The sequence below is a fragment of the Chrysemys picta genome, chromosome 6 (assembly GCF_011386835.1).
Source record: "Chrysemys picta bellii isolate R12L10 chromosome 6, ASM1138683v2, whole genome shotgun sequence".
Classification (NCBI taxonomy): domain Eukaryota; kingdom Metazoa; phylum Chordata; order Testudines; family Emydidae; genus Chrysemys; species Chrysemys picta.
In genome coordinates, this window is record NC_088796.1 from 29876813 (window position 1) to 29900929 (window position 24117).

General features: G+C 42.2%; 1 protein-coding gene across 3 annotated transcripts; it reads right to left on the reverse strand.

Moving 5' to 3' along the window:
- Positions 1–9301: 9301 nt before the first annotated feature.
- Positions 9302–23852, reverse strand: TMEM267 (transmembrane protein 267). 3 transcript variants are annotated; one of them, XM_005282196.4, is made up of 3 exons: positions 23717–23852; positions 13700–14087; positions 9302–9785 (listed from the first exon to the last, which is right to left on the reverse strand). In XM_005282196.4, the coding sequence occupies exons 2-3, from the start codon at positions 14009–14011 to the stop codon at positions 9450–9452; spliced, it is 648 nt and encodes a 215-aa protein (XP_005282253.1). In that variant the 5' UTR covers positions 14012–14087; positions 23717–23852; the 3' UTR covers positions 9302–9449. The 3 variants fall into 3 exon arrangements, with proteins under 3 accessions (XP_005282253.1, XP_023961404.1, XP_005282254.1); XM_024105636.3 differs by having other exon boundaries at positions 23683–23803; XM_005282197.5 differs by lacking the exon at positions 23717–23852 and adding an exon at positions 15974–16094.
- Positions 23853–24117: the final 265 nt, after the last annotated feature.

Genomic DNA, 24117 nt, shown 5'->3' on the forward strand with positions numbered 1-24117 from the left:
GGGTGGACTTTTTAAGGATTTATTTTAAAAACGGTATGTCTGAAGATCCAAGCATTTAATGCTAAAGATGAATACTCAGATTGTGCATCTAAAGATCTATGCAAGGTTTTTTTTAGAAATGTGATTTTATAATCTTCAGCAACACACTAATGAAATATTTTTAAAGCAAATTTTAAACTAAGGTCCTCTAGACTAACATGTTCTGAGTCAATATTATAATAATGCACAACTGCTTTTGTCAGTAAATTCAGAAACTGATAGGATATAGCTGGGGGTTGACAAATGCCTGTTAAATGGCTTCATTACCACTTGAATGGCTCTTTAACAGTTTCAATGATGTGCTAATAAGAGTGAAAAAGCCTCCAGCCTGCCAGACCTAAGTACTAGGTCCCCTCCAGAGGAAGACTCACCAGGCTGCAGCAGCCAGCTGTGGTGGGAGCCTGCAGGAAGGGTCAGAACAGGGATAGGAAGAGGTGGAAGGGTGGACACTAAGACCGAGGGGTGCCCCAAATTTTCAGGTGCCCTATGCAGCCGCATACGCCTAACGACGGCCTTGGCTCCAACCTTGACAATTTCAACACAATTAAATTCTCTTTAAAAGTATTTTAACACATGGTTCCCCTCTCAACTGCTTTTTTGTTTCCAGGTAAGAACATGAAGTAGCTTTTTTATCGTCAAAGGGAATGTTATTTCAATAACTGATGAATGCCTGAGCCTGGATAGTTAACAATATACTTAATTCAATTTAACTCAGTACATGAAGACACAGCTTTGGGAAAGGCAATGATCAGTGAACTGTCATAATTTATCACAGATTAATTTAAGGCACAATCAGTATTAAAGTTCTTTAAAGCAAAAATTGTACCAGAACCCATAAAAAAATAATCAATTGCATTTTAAAATAGAGTAGCCATGTGATTTTTGTGGGGATATCTGTCTTATTTTCTAATAAGGCCATTGGATAAGTAAAACAATTGTTATGTCCTATTTACAAAGTTTTGTTGCATTTTTTTTAAATAGTTGTAAAACTGAATATATATTTAAACAAAAGAGCAAGTTACCAAAAATAGAGAAACAGCATATACCCCCCAAAACAGTTTATCTGGGGGGAAATAAATATTTCTGCACTTGAAAAATACAACCAGGAATTTTAGCATTTATGATAACCTATGATGATTCTTTGTACACTAAAGTAACTGTTAGACTAACACCTGGGAAAACCTTAGTGGTAAGTATCCCCCATTTTAAATTAAGCTATTATTCTGCATTTGCTATACTATTTTCAGTGAGTTTAAGACTGGTGCACTCTACACATTTATACTTACTTTTACTGTAAAGAGTGCAGTAAATTTCAAATACATTAATTACGTCACCCACCTTGTCTCTCTAATATTCTGGGACTGACAAGGCTACAACAACACTGCATTCAAATACATTAAGTTACTTATAGAGTGAAACACTTTCAAATAGTTAAGGCAGTCAGAAAGGCCTTTGTCACCATCTGGCTGGACTACATCACTGCAATCTACCTGCACATAAAGCAGTCAGCCCTCAAGAAATGACAACTAGTACAGAATTGAAGGTGACATCCTATCTTCTTAGCAGCCTGGCATACCACAAGCACAAACCTGTCCTCTTCTCTCTACATTGTCTACCCATAGAATACAATGTCAAATTCAAGGGATTGATTCTTATCTTCAAAGCTTGCAATGGCCTGAGTCCAAGTTACCTAAATTGTTGCCTATAGCTCCAAATAAGAAGCATGATTGACAACTCTTTTCCTCAGCAAAACGGATTTATCTACCACAAAGGAAAAGCCTGTTTGTGCAGGAGATAGATCTTTCTTAGGAACTGTGAAACAAACTCTTGCTGGGTCTAAAAACAACCACAATCCCCATCACTTTCCATGTCCAAGTGAAAGGAGAGCTTTTCTGACTTTACCTTTGCTAATACAAAGAGATAGTGATATGTACATATAACATATTTAAATTTTTTAAAATTCCTGGGGACAGGGAGACTAGAAAGAGCCAATGTGACAGATATTTATGTCGCTTAATGCACTTTTGCAGCTGTGAAAACAAGTTCACCATTTTTTAAACATTTAAGATGTCCATGGTTAAAACTAAAATGACATTGTTAAGTGATAGGTTTCAGAGTAGCAGCCGTGTTAGTCTGTATCCGCAAAAAGAACAGGAGTACTTGCGGCACCTTAGAGACTAACAAATTTATTAGAGCATAAGCTTTCGGGGACTACAGCCCACTTCTTCGGATGCATATAGAATGGAACATATATTGAGGAGATATATATACACACATACAGAGAGCATAAACAGGTGGGAGTTGTCTTACCAACTCTGAGAGGCCAATTAATTAAGAGAAAAAAAACTTTTGAAGTGATAATCAAGCTAGCCCAGTACAGACAGTTTGATAAGAAGTGTGAGAATACTTACAAGGGGAGATAGATTCAATGTTTGTAGAATTGATATGCAAACTAGACACAATCAACTCCGGTTTGAATAAGGACTGGGAATGGCTGAGCCACAAGTACTTCTGTTCTTCTTTTTATTGTTAAGTGATTTCTCTCTCTAGCAGTTTAACACAGAAGAAGAGAACGAGGAGTACTTGTGGCACCTTAGAGACTAACAAATTTATTTGAGCATAAGCTTTCGTGGGCTAAAACCCACTTCATCGGATGCATGCAGTGGAAAATACAGTAGGAAGATATTTATATATATACACACACACACACACGGGACATGAAAAAAATGGGTGTTGTCATACTAACTATAACGAGAGTAATCAGTTAAGGTGGGCTATTATCAGCAGGAGAAAAAAACCTTTTGTAGTGATAATCAGGATGGCCAATTTCCAAGAGGTGAGAAGAGGTTACTCACCCTATGGGTGTTCCACTCTTGGTGCATGTGCCTTGATTGGAGATTTTCATTAGCAGTGTCCATTCAGCCCACGCATGCACCAGTGGTATCCTTTTGCCTTGCACCAAGGCCGTATGGGAAACCACTCTCTTAGTTCCTTCTGCACTATTGAATCTCGGAGGAAATTCCAAAGAAGAGGGGAAAGAGGGTAGGTACTGAAGCACTTGCAGGAACACACATCTAGAAGAACCACAGTTACTGCACAGGTGAGTAACCTTCGAGTAGTGTCCCTATGAGTGCTCCATTCTTGGTGACTCCTGAGTAGTGTCCCCAGTAGGAGGGGGACTTTGGAATGGAGTCCATCACAGAAGAGAGAACTGCATTGCCAACTGCAGCATCATATCTGGAGACATTGACCAGGGCAGTGTCTAGAGAAGGTATGTAGTAAAGACCATGTAGTAACTCTGCAGATTTCTGAAATGGAACATTTCTAAGGAAAGCCATAGATGTAGATCACGCTCTAGTCGAGTGCACCAAAAAGCTGATGAAACATCGACAACCTGGTAGGAAACTATAATACACTCAGAAATCCATTTAGAGAGCCCCTGGGTAGAAATGGCAGAGCCCTTTGACCTGCCTGCAATCAAAACAAACTGTCTATTGGATTTACAAAATAGCTTAGTTCTCTCCAGATAGAGGGATAATGTCCTCCTCACATCTAGAGTGGGGAGAACAGTCTCCTGGTTAGAAGTATGCAGTTTTGGAAAGAAAACTGGCAGGTATATGGTCTGATTCAGGTGAAATTTGGAAGTTACTTTAGGGAGAAATCTGGGATGTCGCCATAAGGACACCCTATCTTTGTGGAATATGGACACCTGTTGGTAAGATTGAGACTTGAGTAGCCTATCCTCGAGTTAAGGGAATATCACAATAGCCTGACGACATAGATACGCAGCCACTACCGATAAAACCTTCAAAAACATTCTCGGAGCGGAGAACAAGGAGCACACAATACTGAAAATGATCCTGGTCTACTCTAATTGGAGGAATCTCTTGTGAGATGGGTGCATTGCTATATGGAAGTACGCCCTGGAGGTTGAGAGCCAAATAACAATCCCCTGAATCTAGAGATGGAATTTTAGCCACCAGGATCACCTGCCTGAACCTCTGGGATTTCATAAATTTGTTTAGACATCTAGAATTGGTTGCCACCCTCCATTCTTCTTTGATATAAGGAAATAGTCTGAATAGAAAACCTTTCCCCTGTACTGAGCAGGTACCAGTTCTATTGCACCTTACAGAAGAGTTTATTTTCTGCCTTAGCAGGGGCTTGTGAGAGGGGTCCCTGAAAAGGGACGGGGAAGGGGAATGAGGAGGGAGGAAGGAAGGAAGGTAATGTGGATGGTGTAGCCCGATGATATTACTTCCAGCACCCATTTGTCTGAGGTGATACAGTCCCAGGCAGGCTGGAAACGGGAGTGTATTTCCAAATGGGGGAAGATGAGCAAAACAATGAAACTGGCAGGCTAATGAGGGAGGGAATTCAAACCTTCAACTGTCCCATCAAAACTAATGCTTTAATGATGACACTTGTTACGAAGCCATGTCAGATGGATTATACTGTCTCTTCCTCTGGAACCTGCCTTTCTTCCTAAGGTTCTGCGGGTCTCTGGAATCTGGAGAGTTGTACAGGGTGGGATCTTAGTATCATTTGTGATCTGCTGAACTTAAATTGGTTTGCAGGAGTACAGATGCCTAACAAGTGTAATGTGACCCTGGAAAATATGTAACTATTCATCTGTGTTCTCTGAAAACAACTTCCATCCATCAAATGGGAGATCCTTGACTGGGAAGCCAGACGACTGTAGCCAGGAAGCCCAACTCACCACCGCTGAGAAATAGAATAAGCTTTGGTGTCTGCAGTATTGAGTGCTGCCTGCAGCAGTGTTCTTCCCAATAACTGTCCCTCAGCAATACTGGCCTCAAATTGTTCCCTTTGATCTAGAGGAAGATGTTCAATAAATGACCCATATTTCATGTAGCTGGTGAAGTTGTACTTGGCCATCAATGCTTAGTAATTTGTAATTAGTAATTGCAGCATAGCCAATGAGTAAGCCTTCCTTCCCAGGAGGTCCAGGTGGTTTTGGTCTCTGTCATATAGAATGACTTTATAATGGCGTTGTTTGCCCCACTCGGTAACCGCATCGACAACCGGAGAATTGGGAGGTGAGTGGGAGAAGAGGAATTCAGAGTTCTTGGTGGGGATAGACTATTTTTTGTGGGACCTCTTACAAGTGGGTGTAATGTACCCAGGGTTTGCCAGATAGCATGTTCCAGTAGAGTCTCATTAATAGAGAGGTTAACTCTAGACGGTGTTGGAATGTAGAATGTCCAACAGCTTGTGGGGGTTCTCCAACCTCCTCAAGGGGTATCTGCAGAGAGTCTGCCACCCACTTAACAAGGTTCTGGATTGGCTATTGAAGGAAGAGGAAGCATCAGGGCCTCATTTGGCAAAGAGGATGAGATGTTGGTTTGAGACATGGCTTCTTTGTCCACTCTGGCCTCCTCCTCCTCAAATGTTTCCTCTGTTGCTGGGGGGAAGCTTAGTTCTCCCTATCATCCCAACGGGATAAGATCAGGCCCTAGAAAACAGGTGATAATAGGGGTCCCAGCATGGCCATACAGGGGAGGGTTTGGCATCCAGGGTTGCTCTCACCAGGAATGATGAGATCCCAGAGCATCTTCCCTGCCCCTTCAGGAGAAGGGGTTAGTGTAAGGGTGTACTGGAGAACCCTGCACTGAAATGGAAGCAGCAGTGGGTAGGTCATCATCAACATCCTCTTTTTCTAATGGGGGAATTCCTACAGAAAAGGGTGGCAATGGAACCGGGGATGCAAAAAGATCCAGAGACCAAGAGGTTCTTGGTAGCAAAAGATGTTCACTACCTACCAGCAATGGAGACTCTGGTTGAACAGTCACTGCCAAGTCTCTCTAATATCTGAAGTCCTGTGGTACTCAGTGGTGCTGTTTGTCTTTGTCCAATGGTACCAGAAGCATAAGGTGCTTTGAAGCTGGCTTCGAAGAGGTTGGAGGCTTACATGATATTGAAACACTTGGTAAGGGCATTGAGAGACGAGTCAGAGTTGACAGTATAGATCTTCTATGTTCGGTGCTGTCCCCAGCCAAGGGTGCCAGGATCTTCCTAGAGCCCTGTTTAGCCTTAGAGCTGTGTTTTCCAACATCCCCCCGAGAGGGGCCTTTCCTCTCTACAGTATTGAGCCTCAAGGAAGACCTTTTCGAGGCTGTAGATCTGGCTGGAGACAGAGGTCTTTTTGAAGGAGAATCCCTGGGAGAGGAACTAGATCGCCTCTTCTGAGAGGATTTGGGAGGAGGGCTCTGAGCATTTCTTCTTGCTAGGAAAATATTGCACCAAGGTGGATGGGACACTAGAAACTCCTGGAGACTGATATTCAGAGGGGTCCTGACCTGGTTCCAAAGGAGGGCAGAGGGAACATTTAATCATGAGGAGTTGAAGTTTGATTTCTTAGTTATTCCAAACCCTAGATTTCAGGGCTAGATGGAAGTTGCACTTCTGCGGCATGTAGGACTTGCCCAGGCAGTGAAAGCCTGTCACCAGCTGGGATGGCCTCTTTACACAAGAGGCAGCATTTAAACTCCAGTGAACCAGGCACGCGCCTCACAGGGAGAATTTCCCTGACGGGAACAGAACAAGTATTCCTAACCAAAAGGAGAGAGTTGTTTTGTTTTAAACACTAAGCTAACTACAACTAACAAACCAGTTAACTAAGCTAAAGAGAAGCTCCATAAATGCCAAAGTAGGCGAGAAATAAACATGCTAGCTCCGTCTCGAGCTGAGGTGGTTGAGAAGGAACCGAGGGGGAGGTTCACCCACACAGCCTGATATAGCCTCAGTGCAAGGCAAAGGATACCAACAGCACATGTGCAGGCCAAGTGGACACTGCTAATGAAAATCTCCAATCAAGGATGTGTTGGGCACATGTGCACCAGGAGTGGAGCACTCATAGGAACATTTCTCAAGGAAGAACCAAACTTTTTTTATAGTACTAGTCTTAAGGAAAATTGGCAGAAATGTATCTGGTACAAAAATGCTGTGATTACAACCTGAAAATTTAATTATCTTTAAGAATCTTTAGTCCCCTTTCCCCCATTTGTGAGAGTTTCATTTCAGTTTTATCATAATAGTCTTTGAATAAAAATAAATTACAGATAATACTGTACTATGAAACAAGAACAGAACAAACTTTCCTATATGGATTTTCTTCATGCACGGGTTTTAATAACTAAACATTTGGTAGCCTATATTTTTAAATAAACGTTAAGAGGAGAAAACAGACTTTTATTCTCCGAATAGGGTAGGGATTTTATTTATTGTTTTAATAAGAAAAAAAAAAGGATAAATAAAAAAAAGGCACTATACAATTTGAAATGCGTGTGGTGTTGCATTCTGGGCTGCATTCCTGGGCGGTGGGTGAACCCCGGGCTTAGGGAGGCTAGCCCCCAGCCCCGCCCACCCCTTCTGCCTGAGGCCCTGCCCACCAGCTCCCAGCCCCACTCCCCAGGCCCGGAGCGCCAGGTGGAGTCCCTGGCTGCAGGCCAGCCCCCATTAGTCCCAGCCTGGGGCCCCGGCCACAGGGGAAGAGCCCACCGCAGCACAGCGCCAGGAAGCAGGAGGGGACCTGGAGGTGGAGCCTGGGCAGGGCCACGCAAGGCTGTTTGCGGAAGCTCAGCCTCCCCGACTTTGATACCCACTGTCCATTGCAGCGTTTGTTGCACATAAAAGGGAAAGATTCACATGCTGTGCAAAGCACTCCTAAAGAAGCTTCCTCTTTTCATGCCATACTGCTCCCTCAAATTTTCTTTCCAAGGAGGGAACTTTAAGACTTTTAGGTTTCATGCTAAGCAGACTAACTGCCTCAACATTCTTCTCACAAGCCTAATTACCATATTATACTCAAGTGGTGCTGAGTCTTCTGCTTCTGAGAGAAGATTGGCGGGAAGTAACTTTTCAGAATAGGGTGCAGTATGCACAGCTGCATAGCACAGAAGGTCTATGCAGCCCCCATGAATCAGCAATAGCAGAGGTAAATTTAGGGAGCTCTAAAATGCAGAATATACAGAAGTTGTTCTTTACTGATCGTTCCGATTATTTTAAACAAATCCAACTCTGCAGTTTCTCTTCCATAAAAACAACATCTCAGGCTAGATCTTCAGGTGGTGTAAATTGGCATAGCTCCACTGAAGTCACTAGCTTACACCAGCCAAGAATCTCGCTCTTTACACCTATAAATAAATTGGAATTTGTTGTTTTAAGAGTTTTTAAGGAAGAGGTTGAAGCAAAATATTTCACATCTTATAATGCTACCCACTAAAACCTAATACACAGAGTTCTATTTTGGGGATTTTCTGAGAGATTTCTACAGAATGAAAAAGGTTACTTTGAATAAGCTCATGGTGCACATTCCTGCCATTTTCATGAATTTGCCACACGCACAAAGTTGCATTTTACCAGCATAAAATAACATTTCAGTATAATGAGGTGCTTTTGTTTTTAAGTAGAGGAACAATATTATATTTAGTAGAAGCTGCTGCAGCTAAAAAAAGCTTCACAGTAACAGGTAATAGATACAGTAGTAAACTCTTAATACAATAGCTATATTTCTGGAGTCATTTCAATTTTCTTAGGATTTAACTGAAAATTCTTTAAAGCTTATACTTTCCTGCAGCAAATAAGCCTTTAACACAATTGTTTAAATATTAGATAAAATAAATATTTATTAGTATTAAATAATGCAAACCTTCTGTAATTTCACAGACACAATCCTCCTAAACTAATTGTTTTCTCTTTTCTAAACAAAAATCCCAGATAAGAGGTTTTTGGAAATTGAGTATCAGGCAACTATGCAAGAGCAGTGCTTGGAATACATTTTACTAAATAGCAGTCACTGTTAAGTGTTCCCAAGACAATCAGTAGCACATCCTGAAAAAACAAACAGCATTATTTTTCCAGCCATTTGAGTACAAGAAGTTAGACTCAAATGGGGTAAACTAACAAGTTACAAAAACAGCTGTTAGATATTTCTCAGAAGGGATATACAGCACTGAATTCTAATACTTAGCACTTTTGTAGTGCTTTGCATCTTCAAAGTACTGTGCAAATGTTAATTATAGGAAAAAAAAATGGGTGCTCAAAGGGAGAATACATTTCCCAAAGTGGAGGGTGACAAGAGGAATGGCACTATTATAGCAGAGATAATAGGAGGAGGAGGAAATTTAAATATTTAGGAATGACTGAATTTTATATATTAATTAGCTATTACAGAACTGACATTGAAGGCTACAGATGTCATGAAGAGGATGCCTGGAAATTACATCAACATCATTCAGACAACAGATTTCTGTAGCCACAAATAATCAATTCTGGAATTATAAATGGCTCCATGGCTTCAAATTGCCTAAATTAGAAATCATGAGGAATGCACAGGGATCAACTTCACTGTAATCTTCAAAACAAGTGACTTCCAAGGACTATCATCCTTAGACATCAATGTGAATTCCATGTTTTATAGACATTAGTTCTCCAGTACCTGTTAAATACATAACAAATGAACACAGATGAGGTAAAGATGCTGTGACTGCCACATAAAACCAGTATGGCAAGGGAGCAGTTTTTCCAAATGGACAGATCCAGAGGCCATGACGAATTCCATCACGGACATGGTGAGAAGTCCAGGATATACACAACATCCAGGGAAGAAAGCACCATGAGTCCTTAAGCCTGAAAAGGTGCATAATAAACTTTAATGTCACAGCCACAACAGGAATCACAGTAGAACAATGAAGAAGTGGTCTTTGCGGAAGAGTCAGAGCAGCCTGTGGAAAGGAAAAATACAGTTGGCGACCAACACCATCATGACAAGGTAAAAATGCTTCTCAGATGTTTACAGATGAAATATAAAGTGAACAGAAACCATTTGTTTCCCATAGAAGTGCAAATAAAAACTGTTTTTCCTATTATCTTTATTCATTTCTCCCTCTCAAGAATGAGTAAAAGGTTTTCTTAGATACTTTTAGGTACTTCAGGAGTGCCCACTTCTAATAGAGAAGAAAATACATTATCATGCTACTGCTGAAGTTAATGGTAAAGTGACCACTGACTTCAAGTGTACTATTAGATCCTACAGATTTATGTTGAAGAAAGAAATTAACAATATGACATCTGACCGGTGTCAGAGGATGTTATTCTTTATTCCTTTCTTCATTAGTGGAGGTACTTTTCATTACTCAAACCTTCAGGTGAAAAGTCTCAATATAGTTCCTCTATACTTCAGCTAATGAAAGAATTGTTCTTGTCACAATCCTTTCATAAGCATACTGTTTTTCATTAACTATTGTAATACTGGGTGTTGAATTTTCATAATATATAATGACTGTCAGAGTTGGAATTTGAAAAAAAAACAAATACTCTTTTACTAGACTACAAACTAACAGCAAGGAAATTTAAAAATAAATAAAGTATAATCATTCCAAAAGTAGGTTCAAGCAGAGTACTGTAGTTGTAAACAGGAATGATAGTACAAGCTAGAGTATTGTACATGCAAATATTATCCTTTCTGCACTGACATATAATATTGGTGAAAAGAACAGGAGTACTTGTGGCACTTTAGAGACTAACATATGCTCAAATAAATCTGTTAGTCTCTAAGGTGCCACAAGTACTCCTGTTCTTTTTGCAGATACAGACTAACACGGCTGCTACTCTGAAACCTGTCACTATTAGTGAAGTTTGCCATTTACTGGAAATAGTTAAGAAAAGACTTATTTTCAGAATATTCCTGTTTGAGGAAAAAAAAAGCTCAGGATAGCAAATAGATTCTTTAAAAAAAAAAAAACTAGGTTTTTAAAACAATTAGTATTTAGTGATTCACATATACAAAGCAGATTTTAAAAAGTAAGTGGATGTACAGATGACAAGTGTTCATTAAAGTAAGATCTAAAATAAATTCTATTTAAACCGTCTGACTAGATTTCAGGTTGTCCACGTCCCAGTTTCAAATAATGAGTTAAGTGTCCTCTGACAATTTTGTGGTTTTACAATATTTTTCTATTTAAAAATCAAAAGTGTTCTGTCTTTTCTGTGATATGAAAGTCCCACACAAACAAACGGGGAAACTGACATCCAAAGAGTACAGTCAAATGCACAAAGTACACAAACTGAAAGAATTGAGAATTTCCCTCTCTAATCTTTCATTTATAGCAGGCCTGCACAACTCGTAAAGCGGTGAGGGCCATATTACTCCAAAGAAAACAACTGAGGGCCGAAACCCCCCAAGCGCCGCCAACCCCCCCCAAGCGCCACCCAACCCCCCCGAAACACAACACACACACCCCAGCACCGCCCACCCCATGGAAACAACCTCCCCAGCGCCGCCGAACCCCCCTCTCCCCGTGCGCCATCTGCTCCATGGAATTAAACCCTCTTCCCCAGCGCCGCCCCACCGAAACAGCAGTATTGAACCTCGGTAATATGTTATAGCGGCCCCTAAGGTAGTATAATTAAGGTAAAAGAAAAATGTCTTTTTGCTAGAAGTAGAATAAGATCTCCCCCCCCCCCCCCCACTTTGTAATCGATTGCCCTGTTGAATGAATGAGGTGTGAATGAGGAAGGCGTGGAAGGCAGGCACCTCTGGACAGCTGCAACGCTTGGAGAGGACAGGGCCAGCAAAAGAGGACAGCTTGCCGCCCCAAGCAAAAAAATTTTTGGCCGCCTCCCCTTTCTTTTTCGTGCTCCTGGCCCCACCCCAACTCCACCCCTTCCCCAAATCCCCAGCACCGTCTCCTCCCCTGGCGTGCCACATTTCTCACCCCCATTGCTTCCTACGGGCCCCCCGTGACGTCCCGCCCTATCTCACCTCCACTCCGCCTGCTCCCCAGGGTATGCCGCCGCTCTGCTTCTCCCCCGTCCCTCTCAGGCGAGGGAGAGCGGAGAAGCGGAGCAGCAGCGCGTTCAGGGGAGGAAGCGGAGCAGAGGTGAGCTAGGGTGGGGGGGCGCAGGAAGTAATGGGGGGGTTAGAGGAACCGCTCCCCACTCCAGCTCACCTCCACTCCACCACCACCGCCTCCCCCGAGCGCCCGCCGCTCGGCTTCTCCTCCCTCCCAGCCTTGCTGCGCAAAATAGCGGTTTCGCACGTGGCAAGCCTGGGAGGGAGGGGGGAGAAGCGGAGAGGTGGCTGCGTGCTCAGGGGAGCAGGTGGAGGCGGAGCGGAGGCGAGCTGGGGCAGCGAGGGCACTTTTTTCCCATGCCCCGGAGTCGGCATCTATGATGGCCGGCGCCAGAATGCCACCCCTAGAAACGTGCCGCCCCAAGCACCTGCTTGTTTTGCTGGTACCTGGAGCCGGCCCTGGGAGAGGGGATAGAAGCAAGACCAGATCAGTAGAACAGGTCAGCAACCGACTCACCACTCGCCTCCTCAGCTCCCTTGCCCCGGCTCGCCTGCTCACCCCCCGCCACTGCCCGCCCACTCGCCTCCTCAGCCCTCCACCTTCCCGGATCGCCTACTCATTTCCTGCCACTGCCCGCTCACCTACTCAGCCCCCCTCCCTCACCCGCCGCTTGTCTACTCACCCCCCCCCCCGCCCGCGGGCTGCACAGTGAGCCTATCTACTCAACCCCCGCGGACCGCATGTTGTGCAGGCCTGATTTATAGCAATTGTAGGTGTATCTTGCAACAATAGGAGGTACAACATTTTCAAGCACAAGTGTGATTTTAAAATCTGTTACAAATAATAGTACCTTTTACACAAAAAGTTCCTTACAAATTTAATTTAGAAAATTCCATTTTCCCAAGTTGAAACATTTTTATATTGTTCTTTACTTTCTATTAGATTTAACTAATGTGTTACATAGAACACTCAAATTTGGTTCTCTCCAACAAGGCTGGCACAAAAACTTTGTTCTGACAGAAACAGCCCTGCAAAAAGATCACTATCTATTATACATACACATTCCTTAATATTGGTGTCATATTTCCTCCTTATTAATCCAAAGAAAATCAACCTAGTGTCAAAACCTTCTTGAGTACCTCCTAATGGTAGTTGGCTACGAACATCAAATTGTTGATTAGAAGTGAGATTTTTCAAAGGCTGGTCTCCATTTTTCCGCCATATTTGCAAGCACAAATAATTGCAACATACAAGTGACTTTAAATGTTGCCGACAAATAGCTGTGGTCCTAAAATTACGCCTGTAATTATTTACCACCACCACCTCCTCCTTCTGTGGGTGCAAAACAGAGCCCTCGCTAAGCTTAATTTTCAATCTGTCAATGCCTAATCTTATTTAAACTAAATAACAGTTGGACATTCTATCATCTGGCTGCTTTTACCACTTATTCTAAAAGAAAAAAAAGGAACAAAGTATATGAATCTACACACAGAAGTGTAATTTGGCTAACAAAGCAAGTGATATACAAATGTTAGGAGCTATATGCCTAGAGTCTCTAGAACTTAAATATCTACATCTAATACTACACATTTTTTAAAAGACAGAAGAAAATGCCACATAGGGCTTTTATACTTAAAATTGCAGTGAGATGTAAATGAATTTTTACACAAACTATAGCTTTTTATATATGTTTTAAAAACATTTTGTAACCAATTAAATACATCAAGGCACTGAGACATCGGACTGCAAAGTTTAGGCTCCAAGAGCTGATATAGAGTTTAGAAGTAGGTGGAAATGCAAAAATAGTTAAGAAAATAAAGTGAACTTTGATCTACTTTGCTTACCTGTAGTGAAAGGGAGCGAGCTAGAAAAAAATGGTCCACATCAATGACAGAAGAGAGGAAACCAGCTAAAATGACTTCACTAAAGTCACTCTTCTTCCTGAGCCCAATCACTATCACCCAGGACCATATTCCCACCACACCATGCACTGCATTATCAGAGAGAGCTCGGACCCAGTCGTGTTGCTGAATGAAAGAGAACTGCAGCAGTCGGTCTGCTATGAAGCAGAATATTCCCAATCCTAAACTGGAAATAACTGAAGCTGTGCTGAAAGTTTGGAGAAGAGCATGAGCCTTTTCAGTCTCAGATGCCATAGCAAGTAACTTGTCACTGTACACAAGATGCCATCAGGATACACGCAGCCCATTGTCCTTTTAATCTTCAGTCATTCTGTAAATTATCAAAGAGAAAAGTCTTAATGAAGAAGTGTGTCAGCTAGCACTAAATACTTGTCAAACCCAACTATATCTGCAGCTGTAATAAAACATATCCTAATAGAAAATTCATTGCACAAAATCTAAGATTCTCCAGAAATATTAAATATAATTAACTTAATTCATTGACCCAAACAGTATGGCTCTGAATCAAAATTTTTGTGCTGTTTTAATGAGAATAAACACTTAATCATGCTTTGATTCTTATCTTTTGACATTTCCAATTTCATAAAACAAAATCTGAGAGGATTTTCCTGCAATATTCAGGATAGATAGCATCATGAAGCCAATATAGTTCAGTCAAAGAGAACTGAGGAGAACTTTACTCCTTTCAGAGGAAATCTAAATATGCTGCTCTAATTAGCACTCAGCAGCAACCTCTACTGCTGTTTCCAGCACATTCCCTCAATCTATCAAGTCACCTTTGCAGTTCTTGAGAATGCTGGGCTAACCCAAGTAATTCTACTTTTCACGTTGAACTATGGGATCAAAAATTCGTAAAAGGGAAATCATATTATTAGTGACAATTGCTTTCTATCATTTAGAAAAAATCTTTATCAAATCATTTACACTTTGAAGTTGTTGCAAAGCTTTTTGCTGCAAGGGTACTGCACCTTGGGAACAACTAAATCTCCTTAATGACTCATTAAAACAACATCTCAAAACCACATACAATAATTAGATCCTGTTATCACAAGGATGGAATATAACATTAAACAAATACTAATATGAAGAACGCCCCTTACATTGTGTAGCTGGTGAAATTTGTTCTATTCCCTAGCTCTGTAAGTGTTATATGCAAAACTGCCTCTCAGAACACAATCTCTGTTCTAAACATCTGATAGTTATGCTCCTGCGTTATTTCAAAAATCTGTGGGAACAGATTAGTTTCAATGCATTTTAAATAGAAAATATGCTCTCTTTACATGATGGTTGCTATCTCCTTATAATGCAGTAAAGCTTTGATAAGCACAAAGTCCTTTCTTTTACATTACTTTTTGGTAAATAATTTTTTAAATTGAATAAGAATTTATTTTCACACTCATGTTAAGTGGTGCCCTTAAAAATGATTTTTTGAAAGACACTTATGAAATTTTTCATGATTGTAAAAAAGTTCTTTATTATAAACCGTACAAAATTTTAAACTGAAATAAATTTTCTTAAATATTTCTTCCATCCTAAGCACATGCAGGTGTATTGAAGGGTTGTACAAAAGTGCTTCATATGTTGAACTTTTTTCTTTTATAATGAATGTCAGCTGTCCATTGAAGCATTCATTTGAAAAAGAAAAAAGAATGAATACATGAACTTTGTATAGAGATGACAAAAAGTAGGTCAAATTTAGAGCCTGTTAACCGACTGTACCCCTTCAGAGTAATCATATAACATGAACCATTTTTTGCAGCATTAGTCTTTGTACTTTTCTTAAGATTATTCATAATTTAAAATATCACATTCTGAAGAATTAAATTCCAGGTTTTTTTTCCAGTTTAGGAAACAAGTGACCCCAGCATCTCACAAACCTTTTCCTAGCCAACCAAGTAGCAGCACTTATTAAAGAAGTGGTTGGTGCAGTGCGCGCGCGGGGGGGCGGGGGAGGGGGCGAGAAGGAGAGCTGGAAAACTGGAGAAATATAGTTAAAAAGAAGATCACTTCTACTTGATTTCCATGTCAGATTGGATGTTGTCTCAGCTCACAATATACCCTGCACAGGATTTCTGCTTGGGAAAAGTTCATTAAGAGACATTAAGAGTTCTTTGTACATACATACATATGAATGCATGCACAGTTGGAGTAAGTTGACATATCTCTATTTACTTCATTGCAGTTGTATCAGCTTACTTCAATAGCAAATTTGGCGTACAGTCCACAGATTATAGCATCTGCACCTTCTTGCTGAACTCTAATCATTTTGGGATATTCACACTTCCTACTTTTGTCTACAGAGGTAAGGAAATACATAAACAGTCCAACCCCAGTCAGCAACGACTGTTCGTCCTGTCTTTGCACAAATCAAACTAAGTAATAGTAAGCACCCACATAGCACAGAAGCTTTACAAATGTCTTACAAAATATATATGAGCACAGGACAGAAAATCAAAATATGGAAGAAACCCAACATCCTCATTCACCAAATCTTTACCTGATAATATTTGTTTAGGAACTTATGACCAAATGAGAAATGACATCAACTAGACCACAGATGACCTATGAAAGAGACTCTGGAGATCAACAAAATTATCTTTAACAATCAGCTACAAAAAATGTTAAAACAGCACTCAGGAAAACAGATAACTTGCTACAGAGGAAACCCTCCCATTTAAAACACAGGTGCCCATTTGACACCTTATTATATTCTATTCATAACATCCAGAACTGTAAGCCAGTGTGTCACCCCTCCACCTCAGCAGGTGAGAGTTTTGCTGGAGATTAGACCGTGGGGTAGCTGACTGTCTACCTCATGAGCAAACTCCAAGACTCTGCCAGTTGAAACCTTGCCTTATAGGTGATAATCAACAGAGAGTCCTGTGGCATCCGACGAAGTGGGCATTCACCCACTAAAGCTTATGCTCCAATACTTCTGTTAGTCTTAAAGGTGCCACAGGACTCTCTGTTGCTTTTTACAGATCCAGACTAACATGGCTACCCCTCTGATAGGTGATAATCAGTGAACACCAGTTCCTGAGAGACATCTCTCTGCAGTGTCCAGTCCCTCTCACTGTGACACACAAAGAAATTATTAAATTCACTCACTCCAAAGAGACAGTGTACACACTAGTCTGTTAGTTAGCTGAAGACTCACACTTCACTTTAATACACAGCAATGAGACCGTTTTGTAATAAAAGTAGAATAAATTTATTAATGAAGAACAGAATTTCAGTGATACTAACCAAGAGACAGGTCTGGTTACAAACAACTAGAACCTCTTTTTGCTTCTTCTTATATTTTCTAGAGTTCATTATCTCTGTCTCAAGAGCCAGGAAGACTTCCTAGGGGTGCAGACTTGGCCCCCAGTGATCTCAGTAAGCTCCTTCCTCCATTTCTTGTTAACTTGATTGCTTTGTTTACCTTATATGTGTAACCCTTCTGACAGGTGGAGCCAGAAGCAACCAGGGCCGGGTTCAATATCCAGGGGTTCCTCTTCAACAATACAACACAGAAGTGGCTCAAGCCCCCACCCAGTTACCTGGGAAAATTACACACCACCCCATGGCGCCTCTGAGAGACAATACTTCCCCACTCACAAGCACAGAGTCTGAGTGTAGAAAAGAAACTTTTAATGAAAGGAAGGAAGTTATCTGACATTAATTAGAGAAAATGCCACAAGCAGGATTCATAATCATAAAACTGTGAGCAGGACACCCACCCCAGAGTAAGTGGGGCAGTGCCTTCCGTCTCATGTTCTTGAGTTCTACAACCAAAAGTTCCTTTTCTGTGCCCTTCTCTGCTCCTTCACCGTACCCCACTCACAGTGGTTGTCCTTGATCAGTAAAGATCCTGGGCTCAGAGGTGCATCTGTGTGAATTCACCTCCCACCCGGGGAAGAAGGCACCTTGCTTGCTCCACCATCTGAACACTTGCTCTGGCTGGCCGCCTTGCAGCCACACTTCCTCTCCACCGGCTGTCCCACCAGCCGTGGTTCCTCTCCACTGGCCGCCTCGCCAGCGGCTCATTCAGCTCACTGCCTCATCAGCAGTTTGTTCACCGGCCAACTGTCAGTCACCTTCTTCTGACTCCTGATTCTCTGCTGTGACCTCTGCTCATCAGTCTCTTAGTGATTTTCAGCTCTTTGCAGGCTGGGCAGAAACACTGCCCCACCAGAGGTGATTTAAGCACTTTGACATAATAAAGGCTTCTAATGAAGCCTACTTAGCTCTATCTTTGAACAGTGGGGAGGAACAGACCGGGGACCCTTAGGAAGAATTCACACCTCCTAGCTGGGACACCTATCCCCATCCCTCTTACTTTCACAGGGGTCTGGCATTCAAGCCCCTGGCTTACACATTCCTTTCAGCTGAGGGTGACCCCTCAATCGGGACAAGCTCAGCACAGTTCTGCTCCCTTTTAGTCATACAATGAAGATAACATTAATAACATTTCACTACCCCTGCATGCCATACTAAAGTGATTTGTAACCCAATACCAGCCAAAGCTGATCACTTGGAGCTACACAACTCCTGTCTGCTAGATACCTATGCAGAGTAGGTGTGTTCATGTAAATACAGTTTGCTCCTGAAGTCTCTCCCCCTCCCGAAGTAGCTGTCAGGGGAGAGTTCATTCAGACCCTACTTACATATGTAAATGTACTTTCATTGTCCTCTGCCTGTAATCAAGCCAGACAGAATCCATATTCCTTTGTCTAGGGCAGGATGGGTTTATGCACTGCCTTCCACATGCATAACTCTTTGTACTCAACATGTACATACATCACACAATCATTTTTGGAACCAGCATGTTACCTGTTTACATAGGATACCTCACATGATACCTTTTAAGTACATAGTACGATACATGTGTTGGGTGTAGTGAGTGTGTCAAGTCTGATATGCATTACAATATAGTGGGCCACCTGCCTGTGGGCATTTAGGGGCTCTTCAGGTTACACACCTTCACCATCATACTAAGGAACTATAAATCAAGGCTCCAAAAAAAAAAAAAAAAAAAAAAAGAGACTTAATTTTATTTTTTTCCTGCAAAAGACACTAATTCTGATACATAAGAATCAAACCTAACCACAAAAACACCTAGCAATTCAGAATGGTAAAGTCTGAAAGAACACATCTAACCCTTTACTTTTAAGGAACTAAATGCCAAAATCATAGACCAGGGAAAAACACCACCTTAAATTTCACATCTACTAGGAAATTCCATTAAAGACTACCCACTCCACCCCCATAGCAAAAAAAGCAAAGAAAACCTCCAGAAACTGAAACCTTGCTGTCCATAACATATTAACTGATATTCTGAACCATACCACTATGCAAATGCAGCTTAACCTAACCCTCCACTGACAATCAACAGAGATGTAGTCACAAACTAATTATCCTAATACAAAGAACTAAAGATGCTCTCATCCAAGCAACAACAGAGGCAGCTGTATTGGCAGCATCAATATTAGTAAACAATTCTGTAGAAGCCTCACATCTTTACACTACGCATACTTAACATATATAAAAACATAAGACAAGGAAAGAAACTAAACTTTTTTTAAAAAGTATTGAGTCAATACAGAACCTCAGATTTAAACTACTACTGGATTTTAACTACTACAAAATGGAATTAGTGTGAAAGCATTTGATATAATTAAAATAAACCTAACAATCCAACTGAGAGATAAAAAAACATGCAAAAAGAAGTCTTCACGCATGAATGATGAGTAAGGCAGGGATGCAGCCTTGGACTTACCCTATTCAACATGAGTGACCTAGCTGCTCTATTAAAACTGCCTGCTCTTGCAGGACCACCACCGAACAAGACAAAAATGACTGCTGTCTCCAGATGACGTTGTAGACTCTCTTTGCTACAGAACCCCCACAGGACATATCACTGCTCTAATTATTAGATAACAAATATCAAATGAAATCTGGGCCTCCCTTCCAAGCGGTTATTGCAAACACAGCAAAGGGAATAAAAACCTAGTCGAAATCCTATTACTGAAGATATACAAACAAGTATTATGTGTACAAAGGTATTATCCCAAAAGTGGTTGAGAACATGCAGCTATAGCCTCCCAAAATATAGATCAGAATTAAGATTATGCTAATGTACCAAAAAGGACACTTCTGATAACATGTCAATGAAAGCAACATACACTCTATCCATCACAGCATTAGAGTACCAGAAAACTCCATTTCACATAGTGGGAATATCAAGTTGGGGTAGGGAGGTGATATTACCTCTGAATATGGTACTGAAGAGATCACTACTGGAATACTGCCTCCAGTTCTGGTGTCCACACTTTAAAAAAGGATATTGAAAAACTGGAGAGGTTTCAGAGAAGAGCTACAATAACTATTAGAGGGCTTGCAAAATACATTACTTAATTAGCTCAATCTAGTTATTGTGTGAAAAGAAGATTTAAACCAGATCTACAATTAAAAATTTGGTATAGATGCAGTTATACCAACAAAGAAGTGTTTTTGCCAGTTTAGCTTATTTCATTCAGGAAACTGGTATAAGATATACCCGCACTCTTCTGCTGGTATTAACTGTTTCTGCACTAGCAGGGTTTGCGAGCTATAGTGGCAAAACTCTGCCAGTGTAGCAGAGCTGCCTCGATCCCAGTCTATAAGTAAGTCATGTAATGGCAGACAGCTGAAAGGTGACAAGTTCTTAAAGTGCTTATATACCAATGCTAGAAATCTAAATAATAAGATGGGTGAACTAGAGTGCCTCATATTAAATGAGGATATTGATATAATAGGCATCACAGAAACTTGGTGGAATGAGGATAATCAATGGGACCCAGTAATACCAGGGTACAAAATATATCAGAAGGACGGACCAGGTCATGCTGGTGGGGGAGTTGCACTATATATATGAAAGAAAGCATACAATCAAATGAAGTACAAATCTTAAATGAACCAAACTGTACCATAGAATCTCTATGGATAGTAATTCCAGGCTTTAATAATAAGAATATAGCAGTAGGGATATATTACCAACCACCCAACCAGGATGGTGATAGTGACTGTGAAATGCACAGGGAGATTAGAGAGGCTATTAAAATAAAAAACTCTATAATAATGTCAAGTATCAGAGGGGTAGCTATCTTAGTCTGGATCTGTAAAAGCAGCAAAGAGTCCTGTGGCACCTTATAGACTAACAGATGTATTGGAGCATCCACTTCGTCGGATGCATGTAGTGGAACTTTCCAGAGGCAAGTATAAATATGCAAGCAAGAGTGAGTCAGGCTAGAGATAACGAGGTTAGTTCAATCAGGAGGGATGAGGCCCTCTTCTAACAGTTGAGGTGTGAACACCAAGGGAGGAGAAACTGCTTTTGTAGTTGGCTAGCCATAGGCATTGTTGGCATATGATGGCGTATATTACATAGGTGGACGTGCAGGTGAATGAACCGGTGATGGTGTGGCTGATCTGATTAGGTCCTGTGATGGTGTCGCTGGTGTAGATATGTGGGCAGAGTTGGCATCGAGGTTTGTTACATGGATTGGTTCCTGAGTTAGAGTTACTATGGTGCGGTGAATATAGCTGGACCGCTTGGTAATAGTGTAGTAATTAAGCCCAACACTGTAGCATTTAATTTCAAAAAGGGGGACTACACAAAAATGAGGAAGTTAGTTAAACAGAAACTAAAAGGTACAGCGCAAAAAGTGAAATCTCTACAAGCTGCATGGAAACTTTTTAAAGACACCATAATAGAAGCTCAACTTAAATGTATACCCCAAATTAAAAAACATAATAAGAGAACCAAAAAAGTGCCATGGTGGCTGAACAACAAAGTTAAAGAAGCAGTGAGAGGCAAAAAGGCATCCTAGTGAGGAAAATAGAAAGGAGCATAAACTCTGACAAATGAAGTGTAAAAATATAATTAGGAAGGCCAAAAAAGAATTTGAAAAACAGCTAACCAAAAACTCAACAAAAGTAATAGCAAAAAAAAAAAGTATTTTAAGTACATCAGAAGCAGGAAGCCTGCTAAACAATCAGGCCACTGGACGATAGAGGTGCTAAAGGAGCACTCAAGGACGATAAGGCCAATGAGGAGAAACTAAATGAATTCTTTGCATCGGTCTTCATGGCTGAGAATGTGAGAGAAATTCCCAAACTTGAGCCATTCTTTTTAGGTGACAAATCTGAGGAACTGTCCCAGATTGAGGTGTCATCAGAGGTGGTTTTGGAACAAATTGATAAACTAAATAGTAATAAGTCACCAGGACTAGATGGTATTCACCCTAGAGTTCTGAAGGAACTCAAATGTGAAATTGCAGAACTACTAACTGTAGTCTGTAACCTATCATTTAAATCAGCTTCTGTACCAAATGACTGGAGGATTACTAATATGACTCCAATTACAGGCTAGTAACCCTGACTTCAGTACTGGGCAAAGTGGTTGAAACTATAGTAAAGAATAAAATTGTCAGACATATAGATGAACACAATTTGTTGGGCAACTGTATTCTCCCTCCATGGTCCAGCAAGAGTGTCTGCTCTTGGGCTTCTTGCTCCCCAGTAGTCACTTCTCTTGGGCAGAGACACACACATCTCTTTGCCTCCTAACCAGGTTATTCCCAGGCTTCACAATTTACTGCCTATACTGTGAATTTCCCAGCAAAGTCAGACTGACGAAGTAGGCCTGCTCTGATTTTCTCCTCAGAGGCTACAAATAGCATAATTGCCACAGTTGTAAGTTACCACACAGCCCTCTCTAACCAAGTACATTTATTCCTAAAGTAAAAGCACTACAGAAAAAAATATTAAAGACGACAGAAGATCCTACATGTGATGCATGCTAATAACATTACCAGAGATCGCCTCAACTCCAACAAAAGTTCAGTCTTTTGTGGATCAAATTGTTAGATGCCTCTCTCCCCCCACTGTATGGGGAGCCTAAGTGCCTAACTCAGCTTTATGGATCACAGTGCTGTTCCTATGATTTTCTAAAAAAAGAGCAGGAGTACTTGTGGCACCTTAGAGACTAACAAATTTATTAGAGCATAAGCTTTCGTATGCATCCGAAGAAGTGGGCTGTAGTCCACGAAAGCTTATGCTCTAATAAATTTGTTAGTCTCTAAGGTGCCACAAGTACTCCTGTTCTTTTTGCGGATACAGACTAACACGGCTGCTACTCTGAAACAAGTACTCCTGTTCTTTTTGCGGATACAGACTAACACGGCTGCTACTCTGAAACCTATGATTTTCTAGGCACCTAAAGTCAGGTAGCAGAGCCACTGCAAACAGGGGATGACCGGGCTGGGCATACGGGGAAGAATTTATCAGCCTGACAGATAGGGTGACCTGATGTCCCGATTTTATAGGGACAGTCCCGATATTTGGGGCTTTTTCTTATATAGGTGCCTATTACTGACAGAGGCAGTTCTGAAGAGCGGTCAGTAAACCTACTACTACCTGGCTCCACAGAGCAGAGCTAAAGCCCAGTTGTCCCGGGGGCCGCTAGTCTCTAGTGATGACAAAGCAGCAGCTCGGCACTTGTTCTGCCCCAAATCCCTAACTAGGCGGTCTCGGTTCTCGGCTGCTCCGAGCAAAGCCTGAGCACGCAGTGAAGGGAGCCCAGCTTCTGGTGCCAAGGGAAGGGGCGTGTGTGAACCCGCCCTAATCCCAGCGAGGGCGGGTGACACTGGAGCCTAAGGCAGCACAGGACTCTGCAGCAGTGCTGAGTCCCTCAGGACACGCAGCCAAGAGCGTCTGGGAGGAGAAGCGCCAGCTCCCTCCGGTGCCCCAGCCCGGACTGACACCGGAGCCTCGGCCCAGCCTAGCCTGGACTGACACCAGGGCCCCAGCCCCGCCCCCCTCTATCCCCCATCCTAACACCCGGCTGAGGTGGGGTGGGGCAGGGCCCCGCCCGAACTGACCCCAGCCCGGCTCACGCCGGGGCCCCGCGCAGACCTTTCTCGTCCCAGCCGCTCCTGCTGCCGCCTCTTTCCCAAGCCGGCGGCTCCAGCGCGCACGCTCCTGCTCCCTGCGGAGCCCGGCTCTGCCCACGGGGAGGCGCTGTCGCCGGCGGCCACAGGCAGGGCCCGCAGATCACTCTAGCGACGCAGCGGGCGGCCCGCCGCTAAAAGGCACAAAGCACTCTGGGATAGCGGCTGGCGGACAGACCTCCAGGAGCCTCCCCTCGCGGGGGCCCTGCCCGCGCTGTGGCTGCTCTCACCGCAGCGGGGGAGGGGCGGTGACTGTTGCCGCGGCCCGGGGAAAGCTGCGAGGAGCTGCCAAGGCAGACGGTGCCTCCGTCCCGCTGATGGCAGCGTCGGATCCCCCAGGCCCCGCCCGACCAGCCCCGTTAGCTT

Excerpts from the sequence above, each read along its gene's own strand:
- TMEM267 (XM_005282196.4), bottom strand. The coding sequence starts at position 14,011 with ATGGCATCTGAGACTGAAAAGGCTCATGCTCTTCTCCAAACTTTCAGC. Across the intron at positions 9,786-13,699 it reads CTCGCTCCCTTTCACTACAG|GCTGCTCTGACTCTTCCGCA; the intron begins GTAAGCAAAGTA and ends TCCTTTCCACAG.